General features: G+C 56.0%; 2 protein-coding genes across 6 annotated transcripts; both read right to left on the bottom strand.

Annotated features, from left to right (window-relative positions):
- Positions 1 to 668: 668 nt before the first annotated feature.
- B4GALT2 (beta-1,4-galactosyltransferase 2) lies at positions 669 to 14,554 on the bottom strand. Of its 5 annotated transcripts, none has more exons than XR_002322197.2 (8): positions 14,286 to 14,553; positions 12,303 to 12,667; positions 11,959 to 12,194; positions 10,823 to 11,013; positions 10,508 to 10,630; positions 10,125 to 10,229; positions 2,150 to 2,252; positions 1,787 to 1,875 (listed from the first exon to the last, which is right to left on the bottom strand). XR_002322197.2 is itself a non-coding variant. In XM_020975451.2 (7 exons), the coding sequence occupies exons 2-7, from the start codon at positions 12,622 to 12,624 to the stop codon at positions 1,725 to 1,727; spliced, it is 1,128 nt and encodes a 375-aa protein (XP_020831110.1). In that variant the 5' UTR covers positions 12,625 to 12,667; positions 14,286 to 14,552; the 3' UTR covers positions 669 to 1,724. The 5 variants fall into 5 exon arrangements, 3 of the variants coding, with proteins under 3 accessions (XP_020831110.1, XP_078012724.1, XP_078012723.1); XR_002322198.2 differs by having other exon boundaries at positions 2,150 to 2,249; XM_020975451.2 differs by lacking the exon at positions 2,150 to 2,252 and having other exon boundaries at positions 669 to 1,875; positions 14,286 to 14,552.
- A 973-nt stretch (positions 14,555 to 15,527) lies between these two features.
- On the bottom strand, positions 15,528 to 19,119 carry ATP6V0B (ATPase H+ transporting V0 subunit b). The gene is made up of 8 exons (XM_020975474.2): positions 18,913 to 19,119; positions 17,312 to 17,360; positions 17,046 to 17,129; positions 16,768 to 16,845; positions 16,442 to 16,511; positions 16,248 to 16,299; positions 15,972 to 16,162; positions 15,528 to 15,835 (listed from the first exon to the last, which is right to left on the bottom strand). Exons 1-8 carry the CDS (start codon positions 18,977 to 18,979, stop codon positions 15,809 to 15,811), a joined length of 618 nt encoding a protein of 205 aa, XP_020831133.1. The 5' UTR covers positions 18,980 to 19,119; the 3' UTR covers positions 15,528 to 15,808.
- Positions 19,120 to 19,369: the final 250 nt, after the last annotated feature.

Genomic DNA, 19,369 nt, shown 5'->3' with positions numbered 1-19,369 from the left:
CCATTGCCCCATTAAAAATAATAATAATAAAAATAAAGAAAATCTGTGTCCATTCTGTTTGGGGCAGCTAGGAGGCACAGTGGATACAGCACCTGTCCAAGGTCAGGAGGACTTGGAGTTCAAATCCAGCCTCAGACCAAACACACTTACTAGCTGTGACCCTGGGCAAGTCACTTAACCCCAATTGACTAAAAAAAAAAAAAACTGGTGAGGGCTGGGCTGTTCTGTCAGAGACTCTCAGAGCCTGCAGAGGACTTAACTAAGCCCAGTGGGTTCCTGAACAAGGATTCCCCTTGAGACCTCCACTCCCCCCAGCTTGGAAGCCTTGATACCTCCAGTGAGAGGGAGGCTTTGCACATAATGGGAATTCCAGAGAATGAAAGGGAGCTCTTGCCAGGCCCTGAGGGTGCTCCCCCTCCTTCTGGGATGAGAGGACCCCAGGGTTGCCCCTTGATCCAAGCTGGAAGAGTTTCCTGACCACTTCTCCTCCTTGCAGGAGGGGCACATGAGGCTTCTTTCCCCAGTGTGTGGGGGAGGATCTCCCTGGGTTCTCACTGGCCCACCCCCATCCCCTTGTAGCAATGAGGACCCATGTTCTCCTGGTTCCCCTCCCCCACGAAAAGGCATGTGGAGGCCACAGTAGGAAAAGAGCTTAGGCTCAGCCTCAGTTCTCTTCAGGTTTTTTACTAAAGCACTCAAACCAATTCCCATGTGATATACAAAGATCCCCAAGCAGGGGAGGGAGGGTCCCCTACCCTATCAGGGGCCGAGCTTTTGTCATCAGTTGTCCTGCCCAGCCCCTGACCCATGCAAGTCTGCCACCTCAGATGGACACAACAGCCCAGCCTCCCAGGGCCCTGAGCCTGAGTCTGGGGGCCCCAAAGCTGGTAGCGAGGGCCTGAGCCTGGGCTCATCCCTTTCTAGATTTCTACCTCCTGCTCCCGCAGGCCCTTTGGCAAGGGCAGGGAGAGCCCTCCATCTCGAGAGGGCCCAGGGGTAGTGATGCTGGCTCCTCCCCTCTCAAGGAATTGGGGATTTAAATGGGGAAACTGAGGCACAGAGAGGTGAAGTAGGGACACAAGATCTCAGAGCTGGGAAGGGACCTCAAAGATCATATAGTCCAACCCCCTCATTTTACAGATGAGGAAACTGAGGCCCAGAACGGTTAAGGAACTTGCCTAAGGCCAGCCAGGCAGTGGTGGGGTTGGGGGCCACACGGGGTCCCCTGACAGTGAGGCAGAGGGCGGCTGGGGGGGCGCAAAATGCAGGTGGGAGACTCCCAACCCCCCAGGCGGTACTGAGTCACCTCTGCCTCCCCTGGACTCGGTGTCCCCAGAAAACACCCCCCTCGATAGAACCTGAGGTGCTGGGGGGGGGGCAGGCAGCCTGGCTGGAGGAGTGAGCCCCTCCCCCTCCCCGGGGCATGGGCTGGAGCCCACAGTGGTAAGGAAGCCCAGGTCCCTGAGCCAGCAGGTCAGAAAACAGGAAGAAGCCTTCTGACTCAGACAGACAGACAGACCAACCACTGAACGCTAAGCCACCCAGGGAAGCAGTCCCGAGTCTCGCACCAGGAGAGGCATGAGGGTGCCCTGCCAGCCCTGCCCCCCCCGGAAGGGTGGCCTCATGCCCACAGCCAGTGGGGCAGCTCCTCGAAGTCAGTCACAGGCCAGTAGGCACACCCGCCCCTGCTCTCCATGGACACCCTGAGCTCCTGGCGGTGCGCGTCATCCTCGGGCTGGCCGTGGCGGGGCCCGGCCGATGTCCACGGTAATGTTGGTGAAGAGTGGCTGCCTGGACACCTCGAGCACTCGGTAATGCACTGAACCGATGCCGTCCCGCTTCATGGTCAGCTTCGTGTTCTGGATCTTGGTGAACCTGGGAGGAGGGCTCAGGGTCAGCCTCGGGGCCCTGGGCAGGGCAGAGGGCAGGGGCAAGGAGGACAGCAGGGGCAGGAAGGACTCGGGACCCTGAATAGGACCAAGGGAAAGGGCCAGGGCAGGTGCCAAGCACTCTACATCAGAGATCATCAGCACATTGTACCTGGGCGCAGGCACAACCCCTAAGCCAGGGAAGGAATGCAGCATTTGGAGGCAGGAGCTGGGGCTGATGCCCAGCTCTGCTGCCTGCCACCTTGGGCAAAGTGCTTTACCTCCAACTGTAAGGTGTGCAGTCTGAACCCTACGATCCTTTGAGATGCCAAGTGAGGAAGAATGCCATCAGTGCAGAGGGAGGATCAGGACTGCCACAGACTGCTTCAAAAAGGGGGCAACATAAAAACATCGGCCTTTGGTTATCTACCCACGAATGCACACAGGACAGGAAACAAGGTCTGGGATCCAGGGGTCTGAACAATGGCAGAGCCAGAGGGATCCCCAAGACCTGACAGTCTGGGGCTCCAGACTGCCATCAGATGAAGGAACTATGGAAATCAAAGGAGCCCAGAAGTCACAGCGTGAAGATGAGGGAAGACACTCCCCACACAGGCTAGCTTTCTGTTCACAGTCAACTACAAATGTGAAAAGTAACTGGGACCCTCCATTGACCCCCTTACCTTGGGAGGCTTCACGTGGCTTATGGGAAAATGGGAGATGGTCTGTTGGGGAGTGATGTCAAAACAAAAAATATTCATAAAAAGAAATGTTTATGGGAGGAAATCCAGGCACCAAAGTGGGGTAAAGTCAATAGACATCACTGGGTGAAGATCAAAGAAGGAACAAGAAGATAAGAATTTGCTGCAGACTATTCAGACAGAAGAAAAAAAATCAATGACAAGTCTGGAAAACAGATGATAAGGGAGCACCCAATTACCCTCAATTAGCTCAAGTCATCAAGTGTAGATTTAATTGATTCAGTGACTGTAGCATGAAAAATGAAACCCCAGTGCAACGAGGCCAGTTTGGCCTAAGAGGTAAAGCTCAGTGGGCGTCTACCTTCCAACAAGGAGCATTTCATAAATCAAAAGTATACAGGATGCCTTGAAAGATATCAAAGATAATCTTGTTTGACAACCTCGATTATGTGCATTAAGAGAACAGAGTTCTTGAAGCAGGAGTGCAGCATCCTGTAATGGGGGCCCCACCTTTGATTTCTCCTCCCACCCCCACCCCACTATTTCTAGTCTGTCCTCTTCAGACCAAGGCTTCCCACCATACCTTTATCGTCAAGATGAAGGGGCTTAGGTGAAAGCAGCTGGAGGCTAATTCAGAACTGGATCAATGACCAGATCCAAACAGGAGTCATGATCAATATCAACCTGCAAGAAGGTGTCTTGTGGAATGCCCCAGAATTCTGCACTGGTTCAGTGTAGGTATTAGTGACACATAGGAAGGCACGTATTGGAATAATTAACAGATTCACAGATGAGAACAGTTAACAATGATGACAGAACAGGGACCCAAAAAGACCTAGAAAGAATCAGGACTGGGGAAGCTAGGTGGTGCAGTGGCTAGAGCACCCCTGGATTCAGGAGGACCTGAGTTCAAATCTGACCTCAGACACATAACACTTACTAGCTATGTGACCCTGGGCAAGTCACTTAACCCCAATGCCTAGCAAAAAAAAAAAAAAAGAATCAGGATAAATATAAAGTCACACACATGGGGAGAGGGGCACCACAAGAACTCTTCAAGTCACAGTCTCCCATCAATATGTCAGAAATACTTTCTACAAGAAATGAACTGGGAAGTTTTAACATGGTGAGCACCATATAAAGTTTTTTTTTTATATTAATAGACTCAATGTTAATAGAAAAAACTCATTACTGATGTTGGAGTCATTCCTAAGTGCAGCCCTCTGACTGAATCCAAACTTCAGAGAACAAATCCCCTTAATGAAAGGAGATTCTGTAAAGCTTAGACTTAGTCAAAAGGCTGCACCCAAGGGCCTAGAAGGCCACAAGTTCTCCAGCCCTGGCTTAGTACAAAGCTAATATAAAACGTGAAGAATACAAAGGAGACAAAGATACAATCAACAACAAAAATGACTCCAATATGACTGATTAAAATACACTGTTGACAAATGAACAGAGGAATGGATATTGACACAGATTAAAAACATTCCCTAAAGAAGCTGAACTAATAAACACTAAGAAGAAGCAAAGAGAAAAACATTTAACCCAGCTAAGCGCAGTGATCCCAAGGGCATTTAAAGATAAAGGTGGAAGGAAGACAGACAACAGCAGGCACAAGATGGAGAGGACCGCAGACCTCAAGTCCCTAATACTGGCAAACACACTTGCCTTCATAGGCGTCATGACATTTTCTGCAATAATAATACCTCATATTTCAATAGCGACATCAGTCAGCTCACATGATGCTCACAACAGCTCTATCCCTATTTTACAGATGAAGAAAGTCAGATACAGAGAGGTTAAATGACTCGCCCAGGTTTCTATAGGTAGTGTCTGAGACAAGATTCAAACTCGGGTCTTCCTAACTCCAGGCCCACCAGGCTTCCTTGCAGGTTTGGGACCAAGATTCCTTCTTCAAAAGGAGAAAGAATGGCAAAAATGGGCAGAGGGAACACACTGTGAGAAAATGTAGGAACCAGACGGGAGGCATGGGAGAGAACATGTGAATGAAATCAACTGGGGCAGAAAGAGAAGGGAACGGGGTCATTTTAGGGAGAAGTATCCACCCCATCTGACACACAGGGAGCTCACCAACCAACTTCTATTTTTAAAAGTTAAGTACAGGGGCAGCTAGGTGGCACAGCGAATAGAGCTCTGGCCTTGGAGTCGGGAGGACCTGAGTTAAAATCCAGCCTCAGACACTTAACACTTACTAGCTGTGTGACCCTAGGCAAGTCACCTAACCCCAACTACCTCATCAAAAAAGCAAAAAAAAAAAGTTAAGTAGAGTAGATAGAAGCAAGGAGAAGGTACCAGGAGATGAACAAGATGAACCTCTAAGAAGAGTGTGAGGAAGACTACCTACCATCAGGCTGAGCTGAGGCTGGCAAGGAAAGCTAAGAGGGACCAAAGCTGATGGCTTTAGGTAGACTGGGAGACAGAGGTTCAGAGAAGGGACGAGACCACTGCTCAGAGGGGAAAAAGGAACTGCTCACTTTTCATTCTGATTCCATTTTCTCTGCCAAGAACAAACTTCACACTTGGAAATGATAGAAGAAATGTGGCAAACAGGAAGCTGATACCCCAGATATATCACAAGACAGCAGGAAAATACCCAGCTGCTCAGGGGGAATTTCAGGTCCCCTGGCCAAGATGAATGAACTACATCTTCAGGCCCTGAAAGGTGGGATGGCTGGGCCACTGTTGGTGATGTCTCAAAAGGGGGAGGGAGGAAGAGAATAGAATCCTCACACTGTAGGCCATGGAGCGCAACATCAATTCCAGGCAAAATTCTAGACAGCTGGGGAGCAGTCAGCATAGACAGCAGTGATCACCAAAAGGAGAGTGGCACCAAGACCAGGCTGTGCCAGGCTGCTCTTGGGCCCTCCAGCAGGGCTAGCAGGCTGGCACCCAAGGAGAACGGGATCTAGGTTACAGATTACAGATATTACAGATCATTCAGTGTAAGCTCTTTGAGGACAAGGGACCGCCTTTGGCCTCTTTTTGCATCCCCAGCGCTTATCATAGTTTGGAACATAGTAGGCACTTTAATAAAAGGTGGTTGATTGAGAGTTATATTTACGTAGATTTGAGCCATGCGTCTGGTGAAGTATCTCCTGCAGGAAGTCTCCAGGGGAGCGCCCCGAGAGGTCCCTGTTTGGTGCTGTGCTTTGGGGCCGTGTTAGTGATAACCGTGACAAAGCCATAGATGCCATGCTTATCAAATCTGTGGCCGACACCAGGCTAAGTGCTGGATAACAAAGCCAGGATCCAGAAGAACTGGGCAGGCCGGCATCGGATTGAATCTAATAAAATGGAACTCAGTAGGGATCAATGTAAAGTCGGGATTCAAGAAACAGAGCTCACAGTGGATAGAGCACCGGCCCTGAAGTGAAGAAGTCCTGAGTTCAAATCCGGCCTCAGACCAAACACTTGACACTTACTGTCTATGCGACCATGGCAAGTCACTTAACTCCAATTGCCTTTAAAAAAAAAAATAGAGCTCAAAGGTACAGAATGAGAAAGCTATGGCTAGCTGGCATCTTGTCTAAGACCTGTTTTCGTGGCCTGCAAGCGCAGCATCAGTCAGAAATGTGACATGGCGGCCCAAAGAGCTGCTGGGAGCAAGAGGGGACCGATCCCCCGCCCAGGGCCCTGCTCCAGAGTCATCTGGAGACCTGTGCTCAGGTCTGGATGCCACAGTTCAGGAAGGACTGATAAACCAGAAAGTATCCAAAGGAAGGGGGCCAGAAGGGTAGAGGGCCTGGAGGAACAGCTGAAGGAGCTAGAGATTCTTATAATTCCTGTCTTCTAGGTCCAGGCCTTGAAAGGCCTCAGTCTCAAAGGGCAGAACCAGAAGCAATGGGAGGAAGCTGCAGAGAAGCCAGCCTAGGCCTGATGTCAGGAAAGACTTCCTGTCCATCAATTCTACTGTCAGAGTGGAATGGGTGAGCTCCCCATCCTTGCAGGAATGCAAGCAGGCAGAGATGTCCTAAAAGGGATTATTCTTCAGGTATGCATTGGACAAATTTGGCCACTGAGGTCCCACCTGGCTCTCAAGTTCTCCAACTCCGTAAAAGGGAAATGGTTTTGAGGAAAGAGACTGCGGCGGGTTAGACCAAGCCCACACAGAAGTGGCCTGGCACCACAGCCACAGACAGGATCATAAAGTTCTCAAGGGATCTGGTTTCAATATATCAGAAAGGAAAGAGGAGCCCAGTGCTGGGAAAGTGGGGCCTTATCATTACCAGAAACAGGCCAGCGAGTGGACACCCATAAGATGGGTTCCGGGGCATGTCTATATACACCCTGACTGAAGCCAGGAGAAGGAATCAGCAAGATTCTCCCAAACAATATGCATGGATCCTGGCAGTCACCCAACTGACCACAGGTCATGGAGAAACAAGATCCTATTGCACTTCTTCTTTAGGGACTAGGAGAAAAAGCCTTGGGTTCAGTCTAGCAAAACACTGCTTTGATGATTCTGTTCTCACCAGGAGTCTCCCTCATTAAAGGATGCAACAGGATAACCTCCACTCTGATTCCAGATCAAGCAGGACATGACACCAGACAACGCAGGACTGCTAGAGGCTAGGACCCATCAGCAGGGCAGGCCCAAAGGAAACAGACTACTTGCCAACGACATCAGGTCAGCAGAAGTGAGCCCCAGAAGACAATCCAAATGGAAAGCCGGCATCCCTCGGGAGTCACGATAATATGAACGTAGGAGGTGGAGGAAGAAGCCTGGTCCAGCTCTGCCAATAAGCCACAGGACGGATGGCCCATAGAAGTCTTCCGCCAGGCCACTGAGCTGGGACAGGTGGTGGCCGGCAGACCACGCCACTGCCTTGGAAAGATGGATGTCCTTGGAACAGCCAGCTTCGGAGCACCAACATCCAGCTGGCCATGTGATGAAGTGGAGAATCATGAAATGCTGCAGCCTCAAGAGCTGAGCGAAGGACCACTCCAAGAATGATGGAAAAGGGTGAAAGCTGCAGTGTCCCAGATAAGGAACTGGGGTCAAGACCCCTGGGCTGGTCACACAGCCAGAGTAAGAGACCTGATGGCCAACTTGGCACTGAAAGAGGCAAAGGGAGCCCCCGGCGTATGTGTGGAGCAGGGAGATGCGGGCAGAAGTCACCAGATAGGCAGGAAGGTCTGGGCTTTGCCTAAGCAATGCCTCTGCACTGCTGTAGGGCATGTAAGTGCCCAGTTACACAGAGATGCGATCAGCCTTGCTCTGCTCGATCCCAGAGGGCACAGCCAGGAGCAACAACCTGAGCTGTCCCAAAGATGAGGGGCTCCCCGTCACTCGTCTTTAAGCAGAGACTGGCTGACCACTTGCCAGGTGTGGAACAGGATGATTCCTCTTCAGGTGTGCACTGGATTAGGTGGCTACCAGACTCCCACCTGACTGGAATTCTGAATGGTTCCATGTCATTTGGCAAGAAGGTCTCCAGTGGAGTGCCCCAGGCATCTGCACTCGGCTCTGTACTCCTCACCATTTTTAACAAATGACCAGGAAGGAAGTCTTCCATGAAGGCTAGGTGACTACTTGGGGATGCTGCAGAGGGAATCTTTTCTAAGAATGTGGCAGGAGATGCCTCTGAGATTCCGGGATGAGAACCCTTAGGGGCTGTCAGGTGGAAGAGCAGGATTGGATGGATAGAGGCAGTGTGACAAAGTAGAAAGAGGACAAGCTGTGAAGTCAGAGGACCTGGGTTCAAATCCTGCTACCCATTTATTACCAAAGTGACTCTGGGCCACTCAATGCCCTGGGCCTCAGTTTCCTCCTTCCAGATCCCTTCTGGCACTAGCTCTATGAGCCTATGACTCCTGCTTGGCCCGGGAGGGCAGACTCAGGAGGAATGGGGAAAGCTGTCAAGGCAGACTCAGGTCAGAGGTCAGTGAGAGCTGGCCCCCATGGAAGGGGGTGCCCCCAAAGCAATTCACAACCTTTCATGTTTCACATCCTCAGCACCTCACTCTCCCGCCCACCCCACATCCAAGCTGGTGCCAAAATCCCCCCATCTACCTCTGTAACATCTCATCACCTGCCCCCTTCTCTCTGCCTTGGCCTCCACCCCAGCACAGGGCCCCCTCACCTCACACCTGGACCACTGCAATAGCCTAAGGCTGACTCTGCCTGCCTAACTTGGCTCCTTCCAACCTTCCCAGCTTTTCTGTGCTTTGTGCTTCCTTTGACACAACCTTCCATCTCCCATCTCTGGGCCTTTGCACTGGCCAACCCCATGCCTCCTCTACTTCATAGCACCGCTGAATTCCTTCCATCTCAGCCCAATAACTTTTCATTTACTCAACTTTGTACTTCAATGTGTGTTCCTGATGTTTTCCTTGCCTAAAATGTAGCTCTTTGAGGGCGGGGATTGTTTCACTCGCTTTTGGATTCCCTGTGCCCAGCGCAGTGTCTGGCACCCAGCTACCTCACCACCACCTCATGCCCCATTAGCGCCTCCTCTAAAGCTCACCCACAGAAGCCAGCCGTTTCCCTAAGTGCCACCTTGGAGCCCCCTTGTCCCTGCTCCCAAGCTTTTGAGGCCACCCTCACCTGGGCCCCAAAATCTGTCTCTGCCCTCAGTCTCCATGACCCATTCCTCCAACCAAGTCAGGCTCCTCCTTGATCGCTTGCTCAGAACTTCTCTCTACCTAGCCTGTGCTTTCTCCCTCTCCTCTGAATCCTGATCCGTATCGGGGGCTGCCTCCCCACTGTAGCCTCCCTTCACCCCTCCTCAGTGCTGGGTCTCCCAATGCTTTGTATCTTGTGCTTTTATGGAGAGGATAGGTCCTTCCCCTACAGGAGCCCAGAGTTCAGACCACCACTATCACACTCACACCCACCCCTGCCTGCCAGCAGACCACCTTCTCTTCCTTTCCTTCCTCTCTCCAGTCTAGCACCAAAGCCTGATGAGTCCTTTCCTCATTCCTGGTTTACCTCAAAGCCCCTTGCCCCATCCATGCTTCCAGGCACCCTAAAACCTACACATGATGAGCTCACACTCAAGCTGAAGAGCCACCCTGTCCTTCCAGCCTCCTCCCCCACCACGCCTGTCTCCAGCTAACCTCCCAGGGGCCTGCTTGCCTGCCCTGTACCAGGCTCTGGCTCACAATGTGCTCCTCTACTTGTCTTAAGACTAGCCTTCTGCTCAGTCCCACCTCTTCTAGGGAGCCTGCCCTGACTGCTCCAGGCCCAGGACCTCCCCTTCCTAGAGTGACTGGATTTGAAGTGTCTCTAAGGTAGAGGCCTCAGCTTCTCCCCAGAGACAGAAGCCCCATTTCTTGCTGAGTGTGTCTGGGCCTGGGGGGCTCCCTGCACATTCCTCACAGTACCCAGGAGAGGGACAGGCACAGGTGTTCAGGAAACCCCGAGTCTAATCTCTAAACGTAGACTTAAATTATAAAAATGGTTTTCTTAAGAACTGCTGAGATCTTTATTCTTAACTGTGCCTCAGGCTACCTGAAGGCATTGAGAGGGAGGTACCATCTGAGGATGGGGGGTGAGGGTCAGGGGCCATGTGGGGAGGGGGTCAGGGGTCACCTCTGGGGGTTGGGCTCATTATGCTTGTCCCGATCATGCTTGATCATTCGGTATCGGCCGATGCGGATGTCTGGGCGGGAGACCTTCATCCCTGAGAGGGAAATCCTAGGGGAGATGGAGGGGGGTGGGACTCAGGCTGAGTAAAGATCTCTGAGTCAGAGGCAATGATGTAGGCCCAGTTAACCCCTTAACTGCCCAGCTCCCTGCCGTTGCCCCTACAGATACCCCCCATCCTTCTCACCCCCCTTAACCTGGTTGAGCCCTGAGCCCAGCACCCCAAGCCCATCCCTCCTATCTCCACCCCCCTGGCCTAACTAACTCTTGAGGTCAGTCCCTACCCACCCCACTTCACCCTCTCTGCACAACACAAGCCCCAGCCTCACCGGTTGAAGATGTCGTCATCCTCACCCCCCCAGCCCCAGTACTCATTGGGGAAGCCATTGATCTTCAGGAACTGGGCCTTGCTCAGACCTGATACACCCCCAAAGTAACCGGCATAGGGCAGTCTGCAGAGAGTCCAGAGCAAATGGGCTCAGTCTGGCAGCACAGGCCCAAAGGCTCCACCCACCCCTCATCCCGAGAGAACCATGAGCTTCTAGGGCATGGCAGGGAAGGGGCTGGGCACCCCATCAGATCTGAAGGCAGAGACACCAGCCTCACCCCCCACCCCCCCAGGGAAGCAGAAGAGCCTTGCTCACCGGAAGCCAAACTTGTCCATGGCAATGGCAAAGTGGCGAGGCTGTTCCCCACAGCGGTAGAGGTTGCGGTCATCCATGGGCACCAAGTCCACATCACTGAAGATGAAGCAGTCATAGGCAGGGTCTTCCTTCAGTGCCTCTAAGAAGCCAACATTGAGGAGCTTGGCCCGGTTGAACGTGTCCTCGCCATGCTGGGGGAGAGGAGAGGCACAGGGCAGGAGGGAACACAAGCCAGTCACTGGACTGCCCCCCAGCAGACACGCCCGGCCCCATGCCCAGGCCCCATCCTCTGACAACATCACAAGACAACTCTGTGCCTCTACATCCCTGAGAGTTTGAAAGAGGAGAGAAAGCATCCTCCAGGGTCAGCCAGGCACTGGCTGGTCACTGGGGACACGGACAGTCCCTGCTCTCAAGAAGCTTACGTCCTACTAGAAGTTATGCCACAGAGCCTCATCAGGAAAAGCTCCTAGGAGGGACTGGCCCCTGAGCTGAGGCCCCACCCACACAGAGAGACGGGGCAGGGGTCACCACTGTCGCTAAGCCTGGCTCTTTGAGATCAGGAAGAGCAGAACAACAGGGTAGCCTGCCCTGGCTGGACAGGCCACTGGCTGCTCCAGGTCTCAGTAGTCATCGGGTCCAGGGCCCTTATTTTATTAAGAAGCAAACTGAAGTCCAAAAAGAAAGAGCAATTTGCCCAGGATTCACCAGGGAGTAACAGCAAAGCCATGCCTTCTGCCTCCAAATCTGGGGGAGGGAGACCCTCCCATCACACCACATTGCTGATTAACCACAAATTGGAGAGCCTGCTCTGTGCCCAATAGTGGCATATCCTGGGTAACAAGGAAGAACTGGCAATACCCAACTTTCCTAAAGCTTAAAAACAAGCAGGAAAGCCAGCTGTCCAGGTGAGCAAGCAGCTGGGTGAAGGCCTGGGTATGGGTATGGCCGGCTGTGATCGTATAAGTGGGTATCTCCTGAGCACCTTGGGAGTACTGTTCCTTAACAGCCCAGCAGCCCAGGCCAGCCCCAGGGGGCTGCAGCTTTACCCATTCAAGGCTCTGGGAGGGCTGAGCTAGACACTGGACCTGCTCCCCAGATCCCCTCCCCCCTGGCCACCAACTGGCCACGCACACCTGGCTGATGACGTAGATGCCGTATCGCAGCCGCTGCCGCCGCAGGATGGGATGCAGGTAGTGCAGCCAGTATCGAAGGTGGTGCTCCCGGTGGCGGAAGGGAATGATGATGGCCACAGTCTGCTGAGGGGTACAGTCGGGGGGGGCATATCGGCCCCCCCCTTGCACGCCAGGGTTCTCCTGCTGGACCCGGTCCATTGGCATGGGTGAGCTAAACTCAATCAGCAGCCGGCCCACTGGGGGAGGGAGGGGGCTCGTAAGGGAAGCCACCAGGGGACTCAAGCCCCAGTGACCTCCCCCTGCACACACAGAGCTGGCCCCCCATACCCTGCAAGGGGGCTCACCTAACCCAGGTGGCACCTCAGGGCATGGGGGCAGGGACATCGTGGTGACCGAGTGGTTGGCGTCCAGCCGGGGGCTAGGTGCCTCCGAGCTGGGCGCTGTGCCGTTGGGCCGGGAGCAGTTGGTGCCAATGCCCGTGGCAGCAGCAGGGTGCAACGAGTGAGGGGCAGTTTGGCGGCCGTGGGCACTGAAGCGACTGAAGAAGTCGAGGTGCTGGGCATAGACATCAAAGTAGAGGATGACAGCGATGAGGAAGTGCAGCAGACAGAGAAGCAGCACAGCCTTGCAGATCCGCTCCAGGGTCCCCCCCAGCAGCCTGCTCATCTTCTGGCTGCCCGGCTCGGCCTGGGCATTGGTCCTGCCGGCCCTGCCAACAAACAGCCAGCTGGCTCCACCCTGGCAGCAGGCAGCCCCAGCTGGGACCCCAACGCCTGCACCACCTGGGCAGTCTCCACTACGGATGGTCTGGGGGAGCTGCGAGTTCTCAAAGTAGCCCCCAACTCCCACAGAAGGCCCTCCCCCCAGTGCCTGAACCCAAGCCCCCAAGAAGGGCAATGAGCTCAGCTAGACCAGTCCTTTCTCAAACTCCCTAAGGCACAAAGCTGGGAGGGAGTGAAGTAGACCCTGGAGTGGGCAAGGCGAGCCCAGAGAAGGTTCACAGCCTTTCTTCTCTCCTGCCCTGGCTGGAGTTCTTGGCCTGCTGGGAAGGATCTGAGACCCCACCCTGAAGCTGAGAAAGACAGAAGCTGCCAGGCACCCCCGGTTCTGAGCAAGACGCCAGGAAGGGCCTTAGGGACTGCAGACAGTGGGCACGCCCAGGACCTCAGGAAGGGAGAAGGAAGCAGCTGGGCCTTTTTTCAACAGAAGAAAGGTAGCCCTGGCTGTCCCTGGGGGGTCACAGGTGGCATTGCCCAGCAGCAGCCATCTCCTTATGTGAGAGGCAGGGCAATCATTACCTTCTGTGGGACACAAGTACTCACAGACACACAGAAGCAGCAGCACCCACCCATCTCCTCTCTCCCCAGCTCCAGAGGCTCAGGCCCCAACCAGCCCAGCCAACCCAACTGCTTCCATGTTCTCTCAGCCAAACAAGGCCCCAATTCAAGCACATGGCAGCTGAGTTCAGATCATAACAAACTCAAAGATCCAAGGCTGAAGTTAGGGGTCGGCAAAGAGGCTCTGGACCAGGAAGGGAGGAAGAAGAAGAATAAAGGGGAGGGAAGAATGAAAGGACCTAGGGAAGTCTGAAGGTAAGGGGAGGAACAAGAAAGGAAGAAAGGCCTGAATGAAGAAAAAACCTCAGTGAGGCCTGAGGGAACCCTGGGAGAATCCAGGACAAAGAGAAGGCCAAAGCAGGTGAGAGATGGAGGTGAAAAGAGAGAGGTACTGGGGAAGGGGGGATTCTGGAAGGGGAGGCTAGGGGTCCCCTAAGCTGTGGGCCTGCATGGGGCTTCCCCAATTCCCCAACTGCTCTTTTTCTTCGGCTTTTGCCCAGCTGGTTGGGATGGGTCAGGAGGAGAGGACCAGAGGGGGCATGGGCTTCAGCCTTCAGAATGCAGTGGGGCTAGACTGGGGGGGTCTCACAGACCCAGAGTAGGTGTAGGCTCCAGTCAGAGAGAGTAAGAGGAGGTACAGGCTTGGCATTCAGGACCCACAGGACTGTACGGGTTCGGAGGAAGGGGAGATGGGCTCAGCGCTCAGGGCCCCGCTGGGCTGTACAGGCTGGGGGTAAAAGGGGTGGACTCGGTGCTCAGGGCCCCGCTGGGCTGAGTCAAAGTGGGGGTGGGTGCGGCGCTCAGAGCCCAGCTGGGATATACAGGTGGGGGGGGCAGTGGAGTGGGCTCGGCGCTCAGGGCCCCACTGGGCTGTACAGGTGGGGGTGAGGCGGGGTGGGTTCGGCGCTCAGAGCCCAGCTGGGATGTACAGGTGTGGGGGGGGCGCAGTGGGGTGGGCTCGGCGCTCAGGGCCCCTCCCCGCATCCTCACCGGCTGCGCTCGGCGCTCAGGGCCCCGCGGGGCTGGGCTCGGGCTCGGGGCCGGGGCCGGGCCGGGCCGCGGCCGCTCCGTCCCCCATGGCCCCGGAGCCCTCTTAGCGCCTCCCCGGAGGCCCGATGCCGAGTCCGCTCTCGCTCCCGCCTCCTCCTCCGCCTCCTCCTCCGCGGGGCATGTTGCGGCCCGCCCGGGGCCGCCGGAGCCGGAGCCGGAGCCGCCGAGACTGAGCCTCGCAGGGGAAGCAGGGAGCGGCGCCGCGCGCCCCCGCGTTCGCGCCCCCACGCGCGCTCCGCCCTGCCCCGCCCCGCCCGTCCGCGCGCCCTGGAGCTCCAGGCCGCAGGCGCAGAAGCGACGGAGGGAGGAGCCTGGAGGGGAAGGGGGTGGGGCCTGGGCCGAAAAAAGACTACGGCCGAAACTACCCCCAGCAGCGCCGGAGGCGGAGCCTACGAAGCCCACACGTCGCCGTCTGTGGTAAAACCCCAGCAAGCAACTGGAAAGGGCGAGGCCTGGATAGAGAGGCGGGCCCATCCATATAAAATCTACGGCGGGCTGCTTCGGGGGCGGGGCCTGGGGAGAGGGGAAGGTCCATGTAAAATCCACAGCACGCCGCCTCGGGGGCGGGGGCTGGACGGGGGCGAGGCTGGACGGGGGCGAGGCCCGGGGAGGGGAGCGGGGCCTGGGCCCTAGCAGGCACCCCGAAGAGGCGGAGCCCCACAGAATGGGCGGAGCCTCCCAGGCAGAGGGTCCCGACAGCCCCGGGCTCCCAATGAGGCGGGACTTGGAGGCCGGCTGTAAGCCCTGGAAGAAGCCGGGGAGGGGGAGGCGGGGGCGGACTGAGCAGAAGGGAGAGGGGCGAGATCGGGAAACAGAGTGGTCAGGAAGGAGGGGGGGAGGGGGAGGCTAGGGCCAGCTGGGGTTCCGGGAGGGCCACGGGCACTGGAGATTGCTGGGGAGTAGGAAAGGGAGCAGGGCAAGAGGCCACCCAAAGGGCACTTAAGGGGGAGAAGGCATGTCAGGGCACAGGGGCAGCTGGAACCCCCCCCACCCCATATTAGATGACCAGCATCTGGCTGGCCACACCCAGGTATGTAAGCACTGGGACAGAAGGGGCAAGGATCCCCAAAGCCAGACCCACTAAAGGTAATGAGGGCCTCTTCCCCCCTTCTCTGGGGGACAGGAAGCACCATACAGACTGTCCCTTCCCCTCTGTGAAACGATCAACAGGGAAGCAATGGCTGGGGTGACCCAGGACAAAGACCTTTATTTCAAACACTGGTGAGGTGGGGGATAGGGCAGGAGGCAGGACAGGTGGGCAGAGGACATGCCCTCCCAACACAAGGCCAAGGTCTGCCCCTCCGAGGGACTCCAGAAGGGGCAGATTGCAGTGAGGGCCAGAGGGACGCAGTATGGACACCATGGGGGAGCGGCTCCACTGGCTGGGGCAGCCAGGCCCCCCAGGAAAACCAATAAATTAAGAGTAGGGCACAGCAGGGCAAGGCCCTCCCACTGCTTCAGGCCTAGTCTCCCATTTTTACTTTAGAAGTCTGCAAAGGAAGCACAGGAAGCAGACAGACAGGACACACAGAGAAACAAAGAAAGAAACCAGGAGTGAGCAGGGGAGCCCCAGGCCCCCTGCCCACCCCCTAGCCCCAGGAGGGGCCCCAGGCTTTGGGCTCCTACCTGAAGGATGGCCACAATGACCCCAAAGAGGCCAATGGCACTACCAAAGATCTCTACAATGAGGATCTTGACGAAGAGGCTGGCATTCTGGGCATCAGCCAGGGCAGCTCCACTGCCCACAATGCCCACACACACACCACAGAAGAGGTTGGACAGGCCCACAGTGAGGCCAGCACCAAACATGGAATAGCCTACGGACAAGGGAGGGGAATGCTGAAAGAGTGCCCACATCTGGGCACTCCTGACCCACCCAAGCCTGACCTGACCCAAGCCCACCTGCATGGTAGTTACGGCTTCCAATGGCTTTGGGGGTGGTGCCGCTGAAGGGCTGCAAGACACATGGTGTTCTGGTCAGTACAAATGCCCCATTCCTGGGTGACAGGTCACCCTGCCCCAACATCCATCTCCCATCCTAGGATGTCAGTACACTCCACCCCCACCATCTCTCCCCTGTCAGGGTCACCCCCTACCTCTGCCATGTTGCTGATGACAATGGCCATGATGATGCCATAGATGGCCACAGCCTCGCAGAAGATGATGCTGTGGGATTTGGAAGCACAGAACAGGGGCCCAAGATGGTTAGAGTTTGATCCATCCTTCATGGCCCACCACCTCCAGGAAGCCTCCCCTTCATACACCCAACCCATCCAAATCCCTGCCCTTTTGCCTTCCCAACCTGGTAAGAGATGGATTCTATTCTGTCTTCTTCCCAGGACACAGAGAACAGGTGCAGAGTAGAGTTTTGGCCGAAGGCTAACCACTGGACAAATGCTTCCCTAGGCCATCCCAAACTCACCTGACCAAGTTCTTGGTCTTGATCCTGGGGGCCTTGACCCCTCCACCAATGATGGATGAGCCTGTGATGTAGATGCCCCTGGGGACAGGCATGAGAAGATGAGCCAAGGCCCACCCCCAAGGGAGCTCAGGCCTCAACATTACCGAGTACCCCATTCCCACCCCTTCCCCTAATCGGACATAAGTGAGCACCCAATCCTTATCCTTATCTCCCCAACCCATTCCCCAACATCTAGACCTCAACTGCTTCTCCCTCTGCCCCAACACACAAATACTCACCAGGCTGCTCCCACCACAGAGAGGGAGATGGCCAGCCCTATCCCTAGGTTGGACCACATGTAGGGTGATGTCTCTGTGAGGAACCTGGCGAGGAAAGATGTAAAGCCTCAAGAAGAAGGGTCAGTGCCCATTCTGGGTCTGGCACACTAACTAAAGACTCACCACCAGCCCCTGGACACCCGGCCATCCCGCCAGCTCTGACCATGTGAGGGACCTCTCTTCAGGACCTAGAAGAGGGGTGCTGAAGAGCATGGGCCACGACTCACCATGCCACATCAAAGCGGAAGCCCAAGTCGAATATTGTATAACAAATTCCTAGGAAGAAAAGAAAGCAGGGGCTAGGAGTGCCCCCTCAACCCCCACCCGCCTCCGCCAGCCTCACAGCTACTGGGCCTGGGCACATGGCTGTGCTGCTTCAGGCCCCAAGACTGAGAGGGAGCAGGGTCTAAGGGGAAAGAAAGGAGGAGAGGGGGAATTTGGCTGGATGGAAGGGGACAGAATGCAGCTTCCTGGAGATCCCTCACATTCCACACTAAGGCTTTTTCTGAGCCCCCTCCCCCCACTTTAGACCCAGGGCCCTCATCTAAGGGATCTAAAGGAACCCCACATCATGCAGGGCTGGATTCTCTCTCAATAAAGATGAGAGCAGGGGCTAGCCAGAAGCTGCCTGGGACCATGGTGGGAACCATAATGTCACAGCTCTGCTGGACCTCTTATTGTTTTCCTTCAGTCCTGTCCGATTCTTCGTGACCATTTGGGGTTTTCTTGGCAAAAATACTGGAGTGGTTTGCCATTTCCTTCTCTGTAAGAACAAACTGAGGCAAACAGTGTTAAGTGACTTGCCCAGGGTCACACAGCCAGTAAGTGGCTGAGGCCAGATTATATTTCAAGACTCAATGCCCAGCACTCTATCTTGGGCCTGCTTGGGGATTATTGTGGAGTCTACAAACAGAGGCTACAGGGAGGACCTGAGCTTGGTTATTTTATTAAAGAGAGTTCCTAAAACTGCTTTGGCACCTGTGGCTCATCGTCTTGAGATCTCCAGCCGACCTGGGCTGTCCTCCCCAGGTGATCCCAATGCTCCCAAATCCCAAGGAGAGTCTGAGTAGCCCTGGAAGAGGCAGTCCCTGAAGCCACTGCGGGCCAGGCAGCTCTCTCCTCTGGAGCCTCGGTGCCTCCCAAGCAATTCCCACTTTTGCCCTCCGTTTGGAGAGGGGTGCAGCAAAAGCTGGGGGCCCCTGGAGGTGGGGAGGGCAGAGTAGCTGAGGCCGGCTGTAGCAGCCCCAGCCCGACCTGCCCAGGGGATTGTTTACTCAACAAACTGGAAGGGCAGAGTGGGTCCTAAGAAGCTCAGGGCAGATCAGACCAGCCCAGGCCTGGGCACTACGGCAGAAAGGGGAAGTAGTGGCGAGGGCCGGGCTTCCGGGACCCCGAGCAGGCCCTGGAGCCCTCACTCTCCCTCCTCAGAGCAGGCTCCAGAGAAACGTGAAGACTGGGAGGGGGCCAGGGTTGCACGATTACGGAGTGTGGGGGAAAGATAGATGGGGGGAGCGCACGGATAAGGTGGGAGTGGGAGAGGGCACGGGGCGCGCGGGCACGATTTCGCGCAACGGTGCACAGACACAATCACTGGGGTGGGAAGTCTCCCGCAAGCACGGACACGATCGGGTCACGGACACGCCTGGGAGGGTCATGGGCACCAACACGCTGGGGGTTGGGGGGGTCGAGGCGCGGAGACGCGCACGGGTCACGGGGGTGGCTGGCACACGCAGGGCGCACGGACCCGGTCGTGAGGACGCGGCCCCGGGCTCGGTTTTGAGGGACTGGTTCCCTCGCCCCCCGCCCACGGGCAAGGCCCGGCTCTCACCTACGACAATCACGCAGCTCCAGAAGGCCACGGACAGGCCGGAATACAGCAGCGCGAGTCCCGTCATGGCGGCGACAGCGCCGGGGTCCGAGGCTGGAGCCGGGGCCGGGGGTCGGGGATCGCGGTCGCCGGACGGGCCCGAGCGCACTGAAGCTCTGCCGCCTCCGCCCGCCCGTCCCCGCGCCCGGGTCACCTGACGTCACCGCACTTGCCATGTGACCGCAGGTTCCACCCCCGTGGGTCCACGTGATCCTGTGGCGTCCGCCCGAGAGAGACTCCTGGGAGTTGTAGTTAGTCGGCCGATCGGCCCGAGGAGACGCCAAGCCCTGCTGGGGCTCCAGGGGAGAACGGGGCTGGCGGAAAATGGAGCCGAAGCCGCCACCCTTCACGTCCCACAGCGCGCCACCTCGATGCTTGTCTGGGCCAGGGAGGCTCAGACCCAGTCAAATCTGGGGGG

The sequence above is a fragment of the Phascolarctos cinereus genome, unplaced genomic scaffold, assembly GCF_003287225.1.
Source record: "Phascolarctos cinereus isolate Bilbo 61053 unplaced genomic scaffold, phaCin_HiC Scaffold_5;HRSCAF=322, whole genome shotgun sequence".
NCBI lineage: Eukaryota > Metazoa > Chordata > Mammalia > Diprotodontia > Phascolarctidae > Phascolarctos > Phascolarctos cinereus.
Note: the sequence above shows the minus strand (reverse complement) of the source record. Positions and strands in the feature narration are given on the sequence as shown.